The sequence below is a fragment of the Rhopilema esculentum genome, unplaced genomic scaffold, assembly GCF_057945365.1.
Source record: "Rhopilema esculentum isolate cy_ngs unplaced genomic scaffold, ASM5794536v1 HiC_scaffold_36, whole genome shotgun sequence".
NCBI classification, from domain to species: domain Eukaryota; kingdom Metazoa; phylum Cnidaria; class Scyphozoa; order Rhizostomeae; family Rhizostomatidae; genus Rhopilema; species Rhopilema esculentum.
Genome location: NW_028300847.1, coordinates 313418 through 334007, shown reverse-complemented (window position 1 = coordinate 334007; position 20590 = coordinate 313418). Strand labels below are relative to the sequence as shown.

The window sequence follows — 20590 nt, the reverse complement described above, 5'->3', positions numbered from 1 at the left end:
TCATAATTTTATACTTGAATTTAAATAGGTTTCCAGTAATTGATTTGTCGTTTTTACTTCATTTACAAAAGCTTAAAAAGTGGCTATATCCACTGCCAATGGCAGACTGGCCCAGGAAGTTTCCCGGTGGGCCCTGCCAAAAGATGACTTTATAATGGAAGTGGCCCTTTATGAAAAGTGCTATTTCAACGGGCCCGAGCCCTAAGAATCAATCAAGAAAATTTATAGACCAATACGGTCAAACTAAGAAGTATAAGATCCTGTACCCTTGGTACCCTAAGCCTCTAAAAATCGAGTCGAACAGTTATAAAGAGGTTTAGTAGGTAAAATTGAAACAAAAACAACTAAAAGATGTTGAAAAAGAGGACAAACAAAGAATGGAAAAGAAGAAAGGAGAAAAAGAGTAGAAACTACCAGCTGGCCACAGCCTCAATGCAAGATTGGATATTAGGTGCAAGTCATCAGCCAGAAACCCCGGACATTTCAAGGCTTTTTTTTGGCATGGTCGTTTCTCATGGACAGCCTGCGCAACCTTTAATCAAGCGACACTGTTGCTAACAGAAAACGACAAATACGAAAAATATATCATTTTACAAAATATAGCTTTTGCCATAGGGTACTCATTGCAGGGCTCAACATCTTGCGCTTGAATATTCATTCTAAAACTTTGCAAGACCTGATGCAAGCCGAAACTATGGAGTATAATTATTAGACCAAATGCAAGATCAAATGCAAGCCGAAACTATGGAGTATGATCATAACAACATGTTAATGAACATAGCCTTGGATTTTCTGTGGTTTCAAATTGACCAAGGTTCCCGTTATTTTCCCGGTAAGAAATATCATTCCAGTCCCCCCCCCCCCCCCCTGTCTACTGCAGTACCAAACAATATTTAGATTTATAATGCCGTAGCAGAACATGCATAAAATACTTTATTGCCGTATGGTTCTTCGTTTATTTGTCATGGGGAATAATTCAGGACAAAATGTTCTATCAATAAATCAATCAAGTCACTTCCATTCATCAGTCATGCCAACCAATCAGGCAATGAGTCTGTCATACCATACCATACCAGTCAATCAATCAATCAATCAATCAATCAATCAATCAATCAATCAATCAATCAATCAATCAATCAATCAATCAATCAATCAATCAATCAATCAATCAATCAATCAATCAATCAATCAATCAATCAATCAATCAATCAATCAATCAATCAATCAATCAATCAATCAATCAATCAATAACATCAAATGCATAACATCAAATATATATGTCCTCCAATGGCTCAATATGTAAATAACTGCTATGGAAAACCATCTCGTCTCTTTATCACAGGAGGTAAAGAAATACCATCTGCCGAAGGAACGACCCAAGGCGATCCATTTGCTATGCCTGTTTATGCAATTGGAGTTATGCCACTTCTATCATTGATAAAATCAGCTGAAAGCAAGGTAAAGCATGCAGCTTATGCAGATGATCTTGGTGGTGCAGGGACGTTACTTCACTTAAAATCGTGGTGGGAAAATGTTCTGCACTATGGTCCTTTGATTGGTTATCATCCCAATGCATCAAAATCATGGTTGGTAGTGAAAGAAGAGAACTATGAGCAAGCTTGCAAGATCTTTGGCAACACTCAGATCAATATCACAACATCAGGACGAAAATACTTGGGTTCATATATAGGGACGGCCAATGATAAATCAGAATATGCAAACAAAGTAGTGAATGGCTGGATTGAAGAGTTAAAAGTACTATGTAGAATAGCACGCTCAGAGCCGCATGCAGCATACACTTGTTTCGTTAGTGGATTTCGTCATAGAATAACTTATTTAACTAGAGTCATCCCTGATTTTTGCAAAGCACTTAAACTGCTCGATGCTTACATAAATGAACAGTTTTTACCGGTGCTAACTGAAGGCTATCACTGCTCCGAAATTGAGCGAAAACTAATCAGTCTTCCGGTACGTCTTGGAGGACTTGGCATACCGATATTTTCTGAGATAGCTCATCAAGAATATGCTTTTTCAAAGAGAGTGACCAGTCAGTTATCAATGAATATCAAGCAACAAGCAACTGAATTAAGGCTTAACAACAATGAAATGAAGAAAACGAAGATTGAAATTGCCCATGAAAGAACAAAATCGCATGAGGAGAAACTTGCACTGCTAAGAGAATCTATGACACTCGATCAACGCAAAGCAAACGAGCTGTCATGTATGAAAGGTGCGTCTTCATGGCTCACTTCTCTTCCTTTGAAGGCTGAAAATTTTGTTCTCAACAAGCGTGAATTCCACGACGCAATCCGATTAAGATATAGATGGCATCTAAAGTTCATGCCAACTATTTGTGTGTGCGGAAAACACTTTTCCGTTGACCATGCGATGTCTTGTCCAAAAAGGTGGATACATTCATCATCGACACAATGAAGTACGTGATCTACTCGGCAAGTTAGCAACAGAAATTTCAAATGATGTTAGAATTGAGCCACCTCTACAACATCTCAGTGGTGAAAATCTCCCAAGAAATTCCAACATATCAGAAGAGGCAAGGCTTGACATCAGCATACGTGGCTTCTGGCAGAAGGAACAAAGTGCATTTTTTGATGTAAGGGTATTCAACCCATTCGCACCGTCATACCGAAACCAGAAACTAAACAACACTTTTGCAGGGAATGAAAGAGAGAAGAAACGCGCGTACAGTCAAAGAGTTTTACAAGTTGAGCATGGTTGTTTTACGCCATTGATTTTCGCTCACAGTGGTGGTTCAAGTAGAGAAACTGAAAAGTTTATATCAGTTTTATCAACGAAGATATCAGAGAAACGTGATCTGTCAATTTCACTGGTTACCAATTGGATTCGTACCAAGCTGTCATTTGCACTACTTCGAAGTGCCATACTGTGCATACGCGGTTCCAGAAATAGGCAAACAAAAGTTCAAGTGGACAAAGCCAACATAGAAATTGTACAAACAATATCCCGGATTGATTAGTTAAAATTGTTGGGAAAAATAAAAAGATTCAAGTTTTTCAAGTTTTGTTCTAAACATTTGTGAACCGGCGGCCTTTCGGTATATAAACAGCGCCAAATGTTGAATCATTGATGAGAATTTATTTGTTCAAAAAAAATCAATCAATCAATCAATCAATCAATCAATCAATCAATCAATCAATCAATCAATCAATCAATCAATCGATCGATCGATCGATCGATCGATCGATCGATCGATCGATCGATCAAAAATAAAAAGATTCAAGTTTTTCAAGTTTTGTTCTAAACATGTGTGAACCGGCGGCCTTTCGGTATATAAACAGCGCCAAATGTTGAATCATTGATGAAAAAAAAAAAAATCAATCAATCAATCAATCAAATAAAAGTCTTAGTTGCATCTATTTACCGCAGTTGGATGAATGCTCTTATGATTGGTTTGCAGATACTTTTGCAAGAATTAAAAAAATTGAAAGAAAGACCTCGTAAGTGCTTGCTCACCTCTATATCAAGACTTGATAAAGGAAAAAAATATTTATATGTTCGAGTACAGCAATTGAATCTAAAAGGAAAGGAAGCAAAATAAGTGAATAGGAGCTTTAAAACAACAAGTCGATTCAGGAATCAGAAAATTCAAGTGCAGTTTTGTTAAAAATTAGTTATACGAAGCTTGCAACATAAAACAAACTTAATGAGAGTTATAGATAAAAAAGTAGATATTCTCTAACCTCGCATCAAAATCTTCAGATACTGGCGCCCAAGCCAAAGCCCTGATGTCTTGTGGTAGAACCTGGTTGAGATTCTTAACGTAATGCATTCTGGAGGCTGTGATATTAATGAAAGGTAACAGCATGCATATAAAATGAAAACAGACAACAAGAGATACGGCAGTGCTACTGGTTTACATCTGTATATTTCATCAGGGATGTATAGAGGTGTAACAGATATTCGGGAATGGCAAAAACAATTAAAGAGTGAACAATTTTTTAAAATGGCTTTGAAAAAAAAAAATATTTTAAAGCATATCTATGGTTTTTTCGTCTGACACTCCTCAGAGTATAAAACGTCAGAATAAGGTTCCAACAGAAATATATCTTCAATTTTGTCTTTCGGATCCTTATTCTGATGTTTTATACTTTAAGGAGTGTCAGGTGAATAAGCTTAAGCATGCTGCTAAATGTTTGTTTTTTCATGCTGCTAAATAACGAGAATCACAAAATGAGCTAAAACAGTAGAACGAACCATAAAAGGCAATTTAAAAAGCTAAAAATTCCGAAAAGAGCATGGCACATCAACATTTCACCATTCCTTAGAAGAAGCATTGCTCGCTTCTCTTCAAACAAGTTTCTTGCTTTGATAAAGCTGGAAATTAGCTTCACAATCAGAAAATTTTTAGCAAACCTAAAATTAACTATTTCTGCCTGAAACATGGAATGCATTTTTGATAAGCAGTAAGCTAGGTGTGATGCAGTTACTCTAAGGTTTCACCAAGGATATTATTTGAAAAATCCGGAAATATATTAATGCAATTGTATTGATATTGCAGTATGTCTGAATTTGCTGCAGGATTAAACCTTGCTGCCTTATTGACCGTAAGTGCCAGAAATACAATTTGAACATTAAACGTTAGAGAGCCATACGACCTACATTTTCGTGGCAATATGGTCTTGAAAAACAATCGAAGAAAATTACACTTTACTTTTATCAACTTTGAGCTGCTTCGAAGACCCTGTCGGCTTCAATTTAATTATGGACATGTTGACAACAACTATGCAAATAAAATAACGTATAATGAAAACCTGTGTTACTTTTTTCGGCTCTGACATTTAATGAAATAACCTAGGGAGAAGAAGGTCAAGTTAAACGCCAAAAAACATTAGATAGGAAAAATTTCCCTGAATCGGATAGATCACTATACTCTAGCTACAGACCATTACCAATACTCTGAACACTATCTTTCTAAATTTTTGAAATGCCTTATGACATGAATTTACGGAATCAGAAATCCAGTGAAAGAAGTTGTAAACAAAGATTAAAAAGGATAGTATAAAGAACACTGGCATAGATTATTATCCAGCTCACAACTTTTCCCCTGTCCACAAAAGTCCGAAAAAGGTTAAAACAAAATCATCCGAAGACAGCTTACACTCAAATACCCTCACAAAGTTAATGTTAAAAACATCCTAACTCCGTTTAGGTTTATAGGTATAAACACTGCTTGTACCAGACGGTCCTAGCATCACCAGTGGCAGCTAACCTATAAGGAGTTACAAAATTGACACTTTTTTCTGGCGTTAATTGATGTGCTGAATAAAATAAGATGCAAAAACAGCTTTGAAAATTACACAAATGCGACTTTTAGACTACGGTACTTGTGGTACATAAAATGAAATGTAGGCCTAGTTTCTTCACTTAAAACTTCACTTCACTTTACAAAGGCTTTATTTATACCTAAGTACTGAGGTACTTATATCTAGGCCACTATTGGTTATCGCACTAAAACTTTAATTGTACAATTGAAATTCTGTTTTCTGGCTAAATCTGACATGCTCAGTTAGATATGGTATATGTCAAGTCTGTGAAACAAAGAAATCAACCATCTAAATACCCTTAAAATTTCTTTTTTGATTTAACTTGATACGCTAAATACTTTGAAAGACCTTCTTGTTTGCTTTTTGCAAGTTGAGCTGTGACTCGCTTGCCACATCTTTTTAGGGCAAGCTCCAACAAGAAAGACTCACAGTCTATGAAAATTGGAAAGGAATGCGAAAGAAATTGCTGAGCATCAACACATAAACTTTACAAGAGATTATGCATTGTTTTCTATATCAGGCATTTTCATTAAGGGGCAATACCTATATACAAAGGGACTATAGCGTATTACCCCTAAATAAGTATAATCAAATCAACTTTGTTCTGTTTGCAAATCCTCTATCTAATGAATTCTCTTCCCAATTATTAGGGGCTTCATCGTTTTCAGACCACCAAAATGCACGGTTAAGAGACAGTTCATAGATTTGAGATTTGTCAATGGACGCCAGAAAAAAATTTCAGTTTTATAACTTGCGAAGGTAAAAGGTTTTATTGCTATACTTAAAAGAGGATTGGGTACCAGAACCCCAGTCCAACAATAGCTTTTGGGGGCATTTGAGAAGCTTGATATGGATTTTATCTTATTCAGCATATCGGATTGTGTACTTGTACCATGCTATTATCATAACATCGAAAATCTACTGCTTTACGTCTGTACTATCATGAAACTTCAGAAAGCAAGTTGTTTGACAAAACAAAAAGTTTCAACAGCCATTACTTTTTGCTTAAAGGTCATATCACATTGCTCTTTTTATATACTTTGCTCAGTTTTGCAAGCCCTTTTTGATGGTATAATCAGATTAAAAAAAATTCAATTGCAATTCGTATTGAATTGCAAATCTTTTATCAAAAGCGAAAATGTGCAAGAAACGTAGTTTTTAATGTATGCAGTTTTCAAACAAGTAGAAACGCAGAAACTTGTAATTTCGATGTGAAAAATCTTTTTTATAGCATGAAATTTTCCTGCAATACATTAAGCAATGTTGCATTAATGTCAAAAAACAGTCAATGTTGCATTAACAGTCAAAAAAGTCAAAATTTCAACAATTTGGGAAAATTTCACAACAACAATTAGGGCCACGCCCTAGCTTTGTGCACCACTCCCGACCAATTAGACTCTTGTTTCTGTTGTCAGCATGTCGAGTTTTATCAAAATTACCATTAAAACCTTGTGGCCTCCGACAATTTAAATCTTGGACGTCAGAGACCGGACTATAGTAACATTACGATACGTTTTTGGGAAAAACATTTGTTAACTTATTTACGTGGGCTTTTTCAATCAAGCTCTAAAATTCTTTCATTTCCAAAACTCTTTCAGAAAGATTATTCATATTTCTCATTAGCAACTTATAAAAAATCAACCTTCTACAAGTTTCATGAAAACGTCGAAACAGAACAAGGGACAACCATATGAAAAGAAGAAAATAATACATCATGTTACCAAGTACATACCTGTCCAAATGCACTCACTCCTTTGTCCGTCCGTCCACATCTCGAGTAGTCACAAGACTCTCTGCTCTCTATCAAGCATGTCTTTTTCAAAGCAGCAAAAAGTTCATGCTATCATGAGGAAAGAAATAAATATTTGAAGAATAATTACAGCAAGTCAGTTTGTGGCTTTGCAAGATCTGCAAAATCTAATTGTTTTTGTTTACTCAAAATAGAGACAGAAATCGCAGGCAAAATAATGGTATGGCAATAGAGAGGAAATGGCAACGGAATGGTATCAAGTATTGCGGAGCATATTATAGATTGAAGGGGCCTAAAACATGCTAAAATACATGACTTTTGTATATTTCCACGCAGCTCCCCCCCCCCCTCCCACCTGTGGTTCCAGAAAAATATTTACAATGGACTGGCATTAGCAATTGAATGCCATTTGTATTGAAATAAATCAATAGGCAATGAAACAGTACTACTTATATCTAAAAAGCACTGATTAAATTCTTAAATTCTTGGATTCATATACGAGTCAAAATGATAAAATGAAAAAGTTTTCAGATAAATACCTCTATTGTATTCTCAGTATTATCTTGACACGCAAAACCCTGATAATCCCAACCAATGTATGCCACCTTCAATGCAATCTTGCGTTTAGTACAGCTAAAAGAAAAAGTATCTGCATTTATTTGGTGCTAGTGGTTAATTTAAAGTTAAGAAATACAATCAAAGAATATTTTTTTCATACATATTAAGATAAGATTTCTTTGAGTTACATTGAATTACTGAAACTTGAATTAAAATCAACTAAATTTAATTGAGATACCCTAGCAGACCTGCAGCCAAGGGGTGGCATACCGACTGTGTGCTACTATGTGAATTTCATCTCGAAAATCTTTTAATTGCTGTTTCCTTCATTTTCATTGAATTTTAATGCAGTATGAGTCAAAATAATATCGGCAGAAGGAAACCTATTTATTGGGTTTTTTACTTATTGTTCATGTAGGACATGAATTATGCTAACGTGGTTTTGTTTCCGTTTTGTGAATTTATAATTTTAATTTGTGGGTACTGTATAAAAATCTTGAATAATTTTTGAAGCATGTAGAAATTGTTGGGAGAAATAAAAATTGTTGGGTCGTGGTCAACTCTGGTTTCAAAATTTGACAGATTTTCGGAAAATTCTCAAACTTCAGCTGTGGGTAATTCTCAAACTTTTAGCAACATAAATTACTTGGACAAAAGTACTTACCGCAATTGCGAGGGACAATTCACTTTTGTAAAGAAAATACTATATTTCCACAAATCAAAATGATTTCACGGGATTTGCAGATTTCCACCATAGAATGATTTCAAGGGCCAAATTTGGTTTTGTAAATTGGTCAATACAGGGGTTATTCTAAGAAAAATTTACAGCACAACAAAATCAAGATGTGGTCATCATTTGTTAAGCTTTTTCACTTAACTGTTGAGAAAAAAGCCAAAAACAACGGTAGTATAAGAACCATTATCCTAAAAAAATAGTCTTTCTTTTGTCTTAAGTGCCCGACGGGTCCACTCTCATTGCAAGTGTAAGCGCCCTTGTTTTCAATATCCCCGAGAAAGGCGCTCAATATTGTCAAATATCTGTACAAAGAAAAAAGAAAAAAGGGTGTATCATATGGTAATCTTAATAAAGTTTCTAATTTCTCTTTGTTTGGCCTCATTTCAGCTATTTGATTTCAGGAAAAAGGGTATAAATTTTATTTGGTTTCAAAGAAAAAGGGATTCAAATTGGAATCAAATATCAGAGATAAGGTTCAGTTTTCTCGACCCTCAGACACGGATGCTTACACTTGATAGTGTGAGATGACCCTCCGGGCTTCAGTGTTAGTATTGGCGTTGTAGATTTGAAATTTTGACAGGATATAGAGGCTGGTGTAGTTTTACCCAATAAGAATGAGAATACTCAAAAAGCAGTAAAACTCGACCAGAATAGCAGGGCACAACCCCTAGAATCCATGCACATGAGTAGTAGAAAATTGAGAAACCCCATCAACCCTGTTAGACGAAAAAACAGGAAGCAAAGAGCACCAAAATACCTGTATCAGAGACATAATAAAGTGCATGATGGAATATGCTCGGATCTGGATATTACGGAACTGGCATTATAGCATTAAGAAGTGGCCAATTCTACAGATGTCGTAATGAAAAATATGAAACTGGCATAAGTGTTTATCCTTATCTTATGCAAGCGTTGGCTAGGATGCTAGCTGCAGAGCCGCACTCGTGAGATGTTAGGTGGCTCATGAGTGCATGCATCTTTAGAAAACATACATGTGAAGTAGTATCATTATTATTTGTACCACACAAAAACTGTACTTACGTATGCATTTCAATTTGCAAGTGCTCGAAATATAGAGCTCTAGTCCCGAGGGAGGGGGGGGGGAAGGAGAGGGTCTATGTTTTTGGAAAAAAATTTCCGGGATATGTCTTACATAATAATTGCTTGAAATGTTATTGCTTGAAATGTGGAGCCCTTATCCTAGGGGGGGGGGGGGGGTGCTTTACCTTGGAGAAAGATTACGGGAATTTGCCTTACAAAATAATTTTTTTAACCCTGTCCTTGAAAAAATTTCTGTAGACATGAAATCTGTCCTGGAATCATAGCTTTTATTCCAAATTTGAGCTTTAAGAGAATTGCGCTATAGAGTGGACAACATATACATTTTCATGGAAAATCAGATCTGTCCCGGAAAAAGGGCATACCGCTGCTAGAAAGAAGACAGTCCTGTCCCAGAAATTTAAGCCAGAAATGGGACTGTTTTAGAAGGGCCATTCACGGTAGTCAGTGTACTACGTAAACTCCCTGGGCCCTCGTCCAAGTGTCATTTTTTTCTGTGATGGCTGGCCGATATCGGAAGAGAGGAGGCAAAAACTGAGAGAGAAAGAGAAACGTCAGCGTTGCATAAAGTGTTACCCTAGACAACCACAAGAAAAAGATAAAAAGCAGCCAAGATCAAAAGTAAAAATGTTTTAAGATTCATGACTTGCTAACTACTAACTATAATTCTTTTTTTGTGTTAAGTTTTTGTTTTGATTTGAAATTCTTAAAGTTTAATCAAACGATCCCTTTCATTTTACGAACAAGTTTCTAGAGGGTCCATTTTTATACAACGGTAAATTTTTGTGCATATCAACAGAATTGAGAAATTTTGTCCCTGATTTGAAAATTTATGCAGTTATGTTGCATAAGGTAAAACAAGGAAGAAGTCGATCAATACCATAGCTTTTCGCCAGTGGATTTTTATATTGAGAATAAAATTTTATCATTAAAATTTGCTCCAAAGAATGCAATTTCCGGCGAACTCGAAGCACTAAGATTATAAAAAATGTTGCCCTTCTGCGGTAACCATGGTAGCAATTTTATTCTATTTTGTCATAATCTACCGATCTATAACATTGCGAGATGTCAAGGACTTTCACAGTAGGTATAAAGAAACAGAGACAAGATAAAAAGTGCATTTTAAACATCTTTCCAGCTAAGGCAAAGGTTATGTTTTTGTCGCCCCCCCCCCCCCCCCTATGAAATGCATCTATTTGATTAAAATAAATCAAAGAAATTTTTTCGGAAACTCTTTCTTTCTGGCCCCCTCTATAATTCGTTTGCCACGACGCCCCTCTTAATTGCTGTAGACAATTCTCAACACTTTTGCTTCTTTGTCTCAATAAACTCTCTCCACCAACAAATCCCGACAAAACACTCCGCTCTGAACTTCGCTCGCATTGGGCATGGGGAGTTTGCCACTTCACAGGCCTGGCTAGGGGCTTGTACCATATCCCTACTAGGCTTAATAAAGTAGAAAAATCACAGCTAGATATTTCTTCTTTCCATATTAGAATCGTTTTACAAAAATATAAGCCAGATAAAGGCCCAATGTTATTCTTACCTAGCAAAGTCAAAAGGTCTTTGATTTCTCTTCTTGTAGTCTGATGTTGTGTCTTTCCTTTGCAAATTCTTTATTTGTGCTCTTAGAGTCCTATTTGATTCAGCCAATTGTTTAATTTTTAACACCAGATCCTTAAAAAAAATAGTGCAATACAAGCACAAAACTTTTCAACATAAAAAAATCTGCAATATTGAAAACTAGATAGCGCATAGCTATGTGCTATAAATTATTTTTTCCCCAAGAACATTGCTTATAAATTTTCTTTGCTAACTTAATGTTCTCAATAATGACCAAAACCAATGCAACAGATTAAACATCTGTTACAAAAGCAGATGGTGAAAAGAGTTGTCTGGCATGCTTTAAAAATGTTTTCAGCTAGCTACAATCTTAGATAGGTGATGAAGAGATGTAGTGACTTTTTTATGACAAAATTTCTTAAAACGTTTACAATAATTTCTTATAAGAGCAGTTTGTCGATTAACAAGATGCTGACAGAAAATCGAAATAAATGAGAGTTAAAAAATAATTAGTAGAAACTGGGAATTTTTTTCAAATGCCCTTTTGATGAAGCCCTTGTCCTTTTGGTTGTTCCGGCAATCATGGCCCTGTTCATCTATGATCTACTTCTTCCATCTACCCCCACTACCACCTTACAAAGACTTTCCATCTTCAGATATGCTAACACTTTGCATAAATTTCAGATACTTTTAAATAAGAAAATTCATTATTTAATGAAATAGATATCATTTTCGTGACTTTACTGAAATTGACTTTAGCTACTTAGACAATGCATCTGATACAAATGTGAACTATAATAAATTCTTACATGACATAACCTCTCTCATAACAAAACCTGACCTATCAAATATTTTCAAAAAAGAGAATTAAAATTCAAAGCAAAACCATGAATAAACAGTTGGATTCAGAAAATGATTAAATTTAGAGATGAATTTTAAGGAAATTGAAAAAGAACTTTTCAGAAAATAATGTTAACATCTATGAAAACTTAGGAACACTGTAAGTGTAGCCAACAAATAAAAAAGATCTCTAATTAAATAGTTTCTAAACAATTTTAAAGACAAAATTATGGTCTTCGATCAAGTCAATTTCTCAACAGCTCAAACAAGAAAATTATTCAAAATATCTTACAATTATAATTGATGAAAAATTAAATTGGAAACAACACATAAAACAAGTAAACATAAAAATATCAAAAGGTATTGGAGTTCTTTATAAATTAAGACAATTTGTTCCCAAAAATACTCTAAGAACACTATACAACTCATTTATTCCATCCCATGCTCTTTATGGTATACTGAATTGGGGATGTGCCAACAAATCAAACTTAGAACCATTCAAACGTAACTTACGTAAAGCAGTAAGAATAATTAACTTTGATTCGTATACCACCCCATCTTTCATCTTTAAACAGTTAAAAATCTTAAACTTTAACAAACTTCACAAACTTGAAACAGCAAAATTTATGTTTCAAATAAATAAAGACAATAATTACGCAAATCTAGGACAAGAATTTATAAAAACAAAAACCTCCAGCCATATAATATAAGACAGTCCTCTAGTCTTGGTTTCTCCCTACGAAAAATTTCCACCAATCTTAAGAGAAATTTTCTGACGTTTTATGACATTAAACTTGGGAATTCATTGCCATTAGCCACTTGAAAAATGCCAATAATGAAATACTATTCAAAAATTGACTAAGCAATACATACCTCTTAGAAAACATAACCTAATTGAGCATGATAAGTAAATTAGTACGTATTAAAACCCTTTACTTAAGTTTTATTATTTTTACCTTTATTCTTTATTTGTGTTCTTCTTTTGTTTTTGTTTAATCAGCCTTTGCTGATTGCTACTGTTAAATTTTCAAACCGACATCAAATTGTAAAATTGTCAACTCGCGTCAACTGGGCACATGACTTCTATAGCTCCTTCTTGAGTTTTTTCATGTGTCCATCGGCTGTTTTAACTTTATTTATGTTGTTTTACTTTAGCTATTTTGTAGTTATCAATTATTGTAGTTAACAACTATCAACAACTTTATATAGTAGGACAAAACCTGTAATCAACTAATCTGCTGAAAAAAAAATTTGAGTTTGAGTTTGCAAAAGAGCTCTGTAATTTCTAGAATCAACAGATTTAAAGATAAAAATGATAATCATATTCAATTAAAATATCTAGCATATTCAATAATTTTTTGTTAATGCTGCAAATGATATATTCCATTCCGAAAATTACAAAATCACCAAAAGAATATCTTATTAATAAAGATCCCAATTCAATCTCTCTTTCACCAATCACATAAACTGAAGTAAATTAAATAATTATTATCTTGATCCATTAAAATCCATTGGTCTTTGTAGTATCCCAACAAAGTTACTGAACATTTTAGGATTGAAAATATTTGAAAATGGCTTTGAAAAACCAAACATTCCACAGAATACTGAGAAAGATGAGGATATCGTAATTCATTGATTTTAAGAAACTTTTTAAGCTGCTAGCAAAGTTTTTGTGATCATTTGTGTCACATTTTCATGATAACAAAAATTGCATAGGGGCATTTTTTAAACCTTTGAATTATTAAACATTTTAACATTTGAATTATTAGTAAGCAACCCCTCTCTAATAACTCCCCTCTGTTTTAAGCCCCCTCTCTAGGACTGAAATAATAAACAAGCTCCCCAGGGGCTTAATAGAGCTTTTAAAGTATTTTTTCTTACCCATTTTTAGAAAAATCTGTGGAAAATTTGATGCATAAAAACTCTACTCTTCCTTGAAAGATCACAGAAATTATATATTCTCAAAAATTTGGTTTTCAAGAAAATCACTAGAGAATGATCATTGTATGATGAGCTGATCAGTATGACTGAAAGAAATCAGTTCCGTGGTCGATATCTTCCTAGCTAAACTAAACACTATAGTAAACTCTCAAGTTCCTAATTGTAGGAAGACAGGGGTAAATTCCATTATTCAGAAATTTTGCATTTACCCATTTCCATTTATTAACACCCCCCCCCCTTTTAATTATGTATATTTCATGCATAATAAACATAATTTGGTTCCAATCTAAACATAATTTCGGGAAATCTAAGCATTTCAATCTATTATGAACCCCCAATTTAGGGTTTTTAAAAAAATGCCAGCCCCTCTTCTATTAGACCCCCCCCCCCCCCCAACAATTAAGAGCTTCACAGTAGAAGGAAATGCTTTAAGATGGTTTAACATATATTTTTCTGATAAAAGTCAGATGTTACAACAAATGGGAATGACTGAGATGTAATGAAAATCACACCTTGAGTCCAACAGGGGTCAGTACTCGGCCACCTGTTTTTACTGCTATATAGCAATGAGTTACCCAAATGTTTCAAGCAAGCTGAAATTTTTTAACAATTTTTTACACAATTTTTTAACAATTGAAATTGAAAAATGGTTGGATGCAAACAAACTTATATTATCTTTCACTTTCCCGCTATGTAAAACTCTCCCATTTTTTATGATACTGCAGTGAAAATTTGTAAAAAACACATAACTTGATCTAAGTGCCTAAAAATTTTAGGACTTCTTCTTGATGAAAGTTTTAGCTGAAAGTATCATCTGTCCAAGCTGTCTAAGAAGCTAGTTAGAACATGTGGTTATTTCGTTAAAAGAAGATGTCTCCTTTCCACTGCAGCATTTATAACTGTTTATAGCTCATTATCTATGTCATTGTTGTAACATGGTTTTGTAATCTGGGGCCAAAAATTTACTTCATATATTAAACAAATACATAAATTGCAGAAAAAAGTTTTAGGAGCTATCTCACATGAACATTTTACATCTCAAACTCTTTACATTTTCAAAACTTTAAACTTTTCAGACTGCAGTATATTGTTTAAAATAACTAAATTTTGTATATGAATCATCTAATGAATTGAATCCTTCTTGCTTTCACAATTTCTTGTCTTTGACTCGTGTGTACATCAACACAATACACGATCTATTTTGATGTATTCTTTACCCATAAAATTAGTCTCAGTTACACTTGGAAGTCCATTTGCTTTCAGGGGGCAGAAATAATCTTTCAACAGAAAAAGAATAATCTTTCAAAAGAAAAAATAAATTCTCCATTTAAACTTTGACTGGAGTGAAATGACTGGAATTTTCCTTCATTCTCCATTAACTTACTGAACTCAGTTCTTGGTTGGACTTTAAAGAACCTCATGGATTTCAAATCAGATAATTTCAAATCAACAAAAAAAAAGCTTATTTTGAGGTTAGGTCCTTTTCATGGCAGGGTGAGGACATAGAGCTTACAAATTTGTAGCAGGCGAGGAAGATTTACATAAAAGAACCCAACAATAGTTACTAGGGGTGAAAACAACAAGAATCACCTTGCAACATACCACCTCTGAACAACGATCCTCAAACACCATCTCAATTCTCAAGATCGCACACTAAATCCAAATGGTCTTTGCACAAGTAGATACCAGGGGCGTACCAAGGTAGGAGGTGTTTTTGAGGAACTTGCCGATAATGTTGGGCTTAGTGGTAAATGTCCAGATTAGGCAATATCCAGATGAAACAATAAGAAAAGCCAGGAAGAAAAAGCTGAGAGATTACGTCCCAACAGGGCTTGAAAAAAGATTTTTCTTCCTTGCAGCAAAATAAAAAATTCAAGATTTCCTACAAAGCTTCAACAAAGTTTCCAGCCACTGAAAGTGATATTTTAAATTGTTTGATATATTTTCGAACAGCATTTATTTTTCTTCTTCTGCATTAGATGATCAAGGAGAATGTGATTAAGTATACTCATAGTTTGTTTTTAAGGTTAAATTTAGTAGATCTGGAAATCAAAAATAACTTTGATTCAATTTCATATCAGTACTAAAGGATTTGAAGGTCTGATATTTTAATGTTAATATTTTTTTTTACACACCAAATTTGGGAGGATGGTGTTAGCAGCTAAAGAATATCAGATGATTTTTTTATATCAGGCAAATTCACAGTAAAACAGAGAAAGGCCTGCCTTAAATGGTATTAGAACCATATTTTGAAGAAAGTTTATGGGTATTGTCCAGGATCTTCCATGGGTCAAGGGTGATGTTGTGGTTATTTGGGTGCATTTTTTGGACCCTAGAATGTCTTTTTTGCAGTTTTTTGTCGCCAACCATGGTGGCGGCCTTCAAGAAACTTCCAAATAGTTTTACCACTTCTTTTTATCCCTAACCTTTGTCAATAATGACATCCTTAATTATCATTGTTGTGCAGTTTGATGATACAGTACCCCTGGGTACTAGACTCACTCTTATTTTATATAGGGTGAGTCTGGTACCCAGGGAAACGATACAGGTGCTAAAACGATACTCAAACATACTGTTAGGTTTTACAAGGAATAACATACTCATTTTGAAAATTCTCTTTCATGTCCTGTCAGTGATTGACTACCCCCTCTCCCCTCATTTGAAGGTATTTCGGTACAGCCACAGATAAATAGATATAGATCAGTGTGCTTCTGAACTCTTGTATTTAACTGCATATTTCCAAAACTTTGAAGGAACATTTTAAGAAAGCATAATAAGGGGCGCCATTTTGCCCCTTTCCTCCCCCGCCAGGTTAGCAAAACTTCAAATATTTTTTGATGCCATTTTGATTTGGTTGTTGCAATACTTTTGTCCAGTTAGTGGTAGTGTATTTAATTAAAAGTATTTTGTTATAGGAAATGTAAAATATATGCACTGAGTTAAATAAATATATATGTTCACAACCAAAAGGATGATCTCCTCTCGTTAGTTTTCGAACTACTTATCAGGGAGTAACTCCTTTTTAGTGAGTTCTAGTATGTTTCCTAGTTAACATATACTACCTTTGTAAAATAGATTTTTCATTCGCTATAATTTTATACTTAGATTTGCATGTATAATCATGTATGTTGAATTCCAAATTAAACAATGAAATGAAAAAAGATCTAAAATGCTGTCACGGTATAATTGCTGACCTCTTTCGTCATCTTCAGAAGGTCCTCTTCTAATTTTCCTTGAAACTCGGTTGCCATTTTACCATTGCTTCCTACCGGCGGCGGCTTAGCAAGTCACCAAACGCGTTTACTGCAATAGTAAACAACAGGAAACAACAAGAAACTTACTAATCCAAACGACTATCGCAGATACACAGTGCTTCCACAAACGACGACAATGCGGGTTTCCTTAAACGAGGCTGAAATTTCCTCAGATTTCCTCAGACGTCATTTGAAATTTCCTCGGATATTTTCTTGAAAGTTCGAAACTTAATTTAGAGTGAACATAACAATTTTCGGTAAATTGAAGCTTTATTTCAGCTATAAGCTTATTGCTCATGTCTATAAGCATGCCGTGCATCTGATATTTTTCGGTATCAAAATATGTCTCAAGAATTGCTAGCTGACTTTGTGTAGATCGATCTTTTTTCTCGTCAATGATCAAGGAGATCGTGTTACCTTGTAGGTTTAAGAACTTGATGTGTAAGGTTAGTTGTCTTCTGTTTTCCAAGTGAGACTCTGCTTAATGTCTTATCCTTGGGATATATTGATAGGCAAAATTTTTTCTGCAATGAAACTAGCAATTTTAAGTTCCATCCTTGCAGCTTCCTTGTCACTTGGGTCACGCATGGAATCAACTTTCTTGTTTGTTGTTTCCAGTGTTGCTGACCTTGTCATAACTTCTTTATGGGCAGAGTCTTGATACATGGCTAGAGCTGCTTTAGAGCAGCATACTTTCATCTTACCCACTTGGCACCAAGGTTGAAACCCACTTGGCACCAAGGTTGAAATTTGCCAGTGTCATTAGTTATCTTCTTCAACCATTGCTTGAATGTAGGGATTGTTAAGCCATAAATCATGAAACTTTTGTTCATATTACTTTTTGGAAGGCTTTACCTTCGCTTCAACATAATTACGTTTCATTTCTACTCGCTTAACTTTACCATTTTTCAACCAAAGAATGGTGGACTGATAAAAAGAGTTAACAGTAGCTGACCTACGCCAACAACACAGCACAGCTATGTACGTATTTATTTCTTTAGTTATATCCTCTTCTTTTGTTATGCAGTAGATTCGATTTAGATTAGTTGTATGTATATATATATATATGTAAAGCTAGAAAAAATATCGAATTAAAATAAGGTTACAAACAAACAAACAAAAAAGCAGTCCAAAGGGATTATCTGAGAAAATTTTCTTTAAAACACTCATGTGCATAAGGAATTTTACATATCAAATCGATTTAACAAAAGTGTTCTGACGATCCAACAGCGAGGGATCACAAAAAATTAAAATAAAAAATGAAATTTAAAATTTCCTCAAAATTTTCTCAAAATATCAATTTCCTTAAAAATTTCCTTAAACGGACCAAATTTCCTTAATCTGAGGAAATTTCCTTAAAAGTGGAACACGCAGAAAAGTGAAATTTTGCTTGAAGCTTCTGGAATTGAAAGACATAAACAAAGCAATAAAGCTCTTTTAAGAATTGAGATATAAGACCTTATTTTTAAAGGAATGAGAATTCCGCGTTTTCCGCGTTTTCGATTTCTAACGAGGGTGAAAATCGAAAACACGGAAAACACAGAAACCTTTAATAACCTATTATATTTGCTAATTTGATGACAAGAGAGCTGCAAGAGCAACAACACAGTTTGTCATAAACATCTCTTACGTTGGCACAAATCTTCCACCTTTTTCACCGGTTAGACCAGTAAGGTAATGATGAAATGTCCCCGATTTGTTTTCTTATCAAGCACAGACAAAATTGTGAAGCCCCCGTTTTGTGAAAAAGCTGATTCATCTTTCGAACAATGAGTTAATAAACGAAATCGTTTGACTAGTGCCAAGTTTCAATTAGAAAAACCTTTAAATGACATTGATATCGAGCCAAGAAAGGGAACCTACGCAGTACCGTGCTTACTAAACGGGACATCATCAAGTGACGAATCTTCGATACTTGGAAATGTTTTAATTTGGGGTTCAGTTGAAAATGAGCGAGTTAAATTACTCGTAGACACTGGCGCCGCTATTACCGTAATTAGTGAAAGTTTTTTTAATTCTGCTCTGCGCATGCATTACTCGCTGCAGACGCCGTGTAATGGACTTGAAAGTATTCAAACTGCAAATGGTGCCACTGTTGCTGTGAAAGGTTTTGTGACGTTTCCTCTCACCATTGGTAATGAGCATTATGAATGTCAGGCCTCAGTTGTCTCTGGCCTAGCTTACAATGTTGTGTTAGGTCCTGACTTTCTGCATAAAACCCATGCTGTTATTGATGTTCCTGGCCATATTGTAACATTTAAGAATGATAACACTGTCTCATTTATAACTGGCAATACACCTCCATTGCTTTGCTCTGTCGCAGTTTCTTCTTCATTCGTCATTGAACCTCGTTCTGAAGCTATTATTCCTGTGCAGCTTTTGCAGTCGCACAGTAGCTCTGTCGCAGGCCTCGTCGAAGGTAATGAGAAATTAACCTCTCGTTATCGCCTCCTCCCAGCAACTTCTATTTCATGCCCAACTAGTGAAGGAAATGTCTCGTTTCGTTTGTTAAATCCTTCTGATGAACCAGTGCTTCTTCATAAAGGAACAGTCATCGGCACGTTTTCTGAACTTTTGCACACTGACATCGTTCCTTTAAAAAGTAGTGTCTCAGCTATGGATTCTGCTCCACAACATCACAGCCTCCTTTCCGAACTTGAGTCTATTAAGAATGTCGATCTTTCAGAGGCCCAGAATGCAGCTCTCTCACAATTACTTTTATCGTATGAAGATATTTTCGCCTCATCTAGCCTTGATCTCGGCCATACTTCCATCATCGAACACGAAATTTACACAGGGGATGCTCGGCCTGTTAAGTCTTCACCTTATCGAGTCTCTCAATTGCAACGTGAAGAAATTGAAACACAGATTTCAAATATGCTATCTCAAAATGTGATTCAACCTTTTTCGAGCCCTTGGAGCTCTCCTGTAGTTTTAGTAAAGAAGAAAGACGGTACGACGAGATTTTGTGTCGACTATCGAAAATTAAATGCTGTCACTCGCAAAGACAGTTATCCTCTTCCTCGCATTGATGATGCCCTTGACGCTCTTTCTGGATCTCAGTTCTTTACAACGCTCGATCTGCAGTCGGGCTATCACCAAGTTGCCATGCATCCGTCTTCACGAGAAAAAACTGCCTTCGTTTCATATGCAGGATTGTTCGAATATAATGTAATGAGTTTTGGTTTAACAAACGCTCCACCGACTTTCCAACGACTGATGTCGAGAGTTCTTGCTGGCCTAGAATGGAAGGTTTGTCTCATCTATATAGACGATATTATCGTTTTTTCTTCTACTTTTGAAGAACATTTGCAAAGACTGTCTCTCGTTTTCGATCGCATACGTCAGGCTAACTTGAAATTGAAACCAAGTAAGTGCCACTTTGCTCGCCATTCTGTGAAATTTCTTGGGTTTATTGTCTCTGCAAATGGTATTTCTGCTGACCCAGACAAGCTTGAAGTTGTAAACTCGTTTCCAGTGCCGTCCAATGTGAAGGATGTACGCAGTTTTCTTGGTCTCTGTAACTATTACAGACGTTTTGTCCATGATTTTGCACGCATAGCTTCACCTATAAATCAGCTAATAA

General features: G+C 35.1%; 1 protein-coding gene and 1 pseudogene across 4 annotated transcripts in view; one reads left to right on the top strand and one right to left on the bottom strand.

Moving 5' to 3' along the window:
- Positions 1-17171, bottom strand: part of LOC148957172 (tRNA pseudouridine(38/39) synthase-like) — a 31843-nt gene extending 14672 nt beyond the window's left edge. Inside the window, exons 1-7 of one of the 4 annotated variants that reach the window (XM_089115682.1) lie at positions 16945-17171; positions 10953-11083; positions 7593-7686; positions 7036-7143; positions 4800-4830; positions 3720-3816; positions 3493-3553 (exon numbers count right to left, since the gene is read on the bottom strand). In XM_089115682.1, coding sequence (XP_088971808.1) covers positions 3493-3553; positions 3720-3816; positions 4800-4830; positions 7036-7143; positions 7593-7686; positions 10953-11083; positions 16945-17001 — 579 coding nt within the window. In that variant the 5' untranslated portion in view covers positions 17002-17171. Of the gene's footprint in view, positions 1-3492; positions 3554-3719; positions 3817-4790; positions 4831-7035; positions 7144-7592; positions 7687-10952; positions 11084-16944 lie in introns of all 4 variants that reach the window. The other 3 variants (XM_089115684.1, XM_089115683.1, XM_089115681.1) reach the window with 3 other exon arrangements.
- Positions 1243-3187, top strand: LOC148957173 (uncharacterized; annotated as a pseudogene).
- Positions 17172-20590: the final 3419 nt, after the last annotated feature.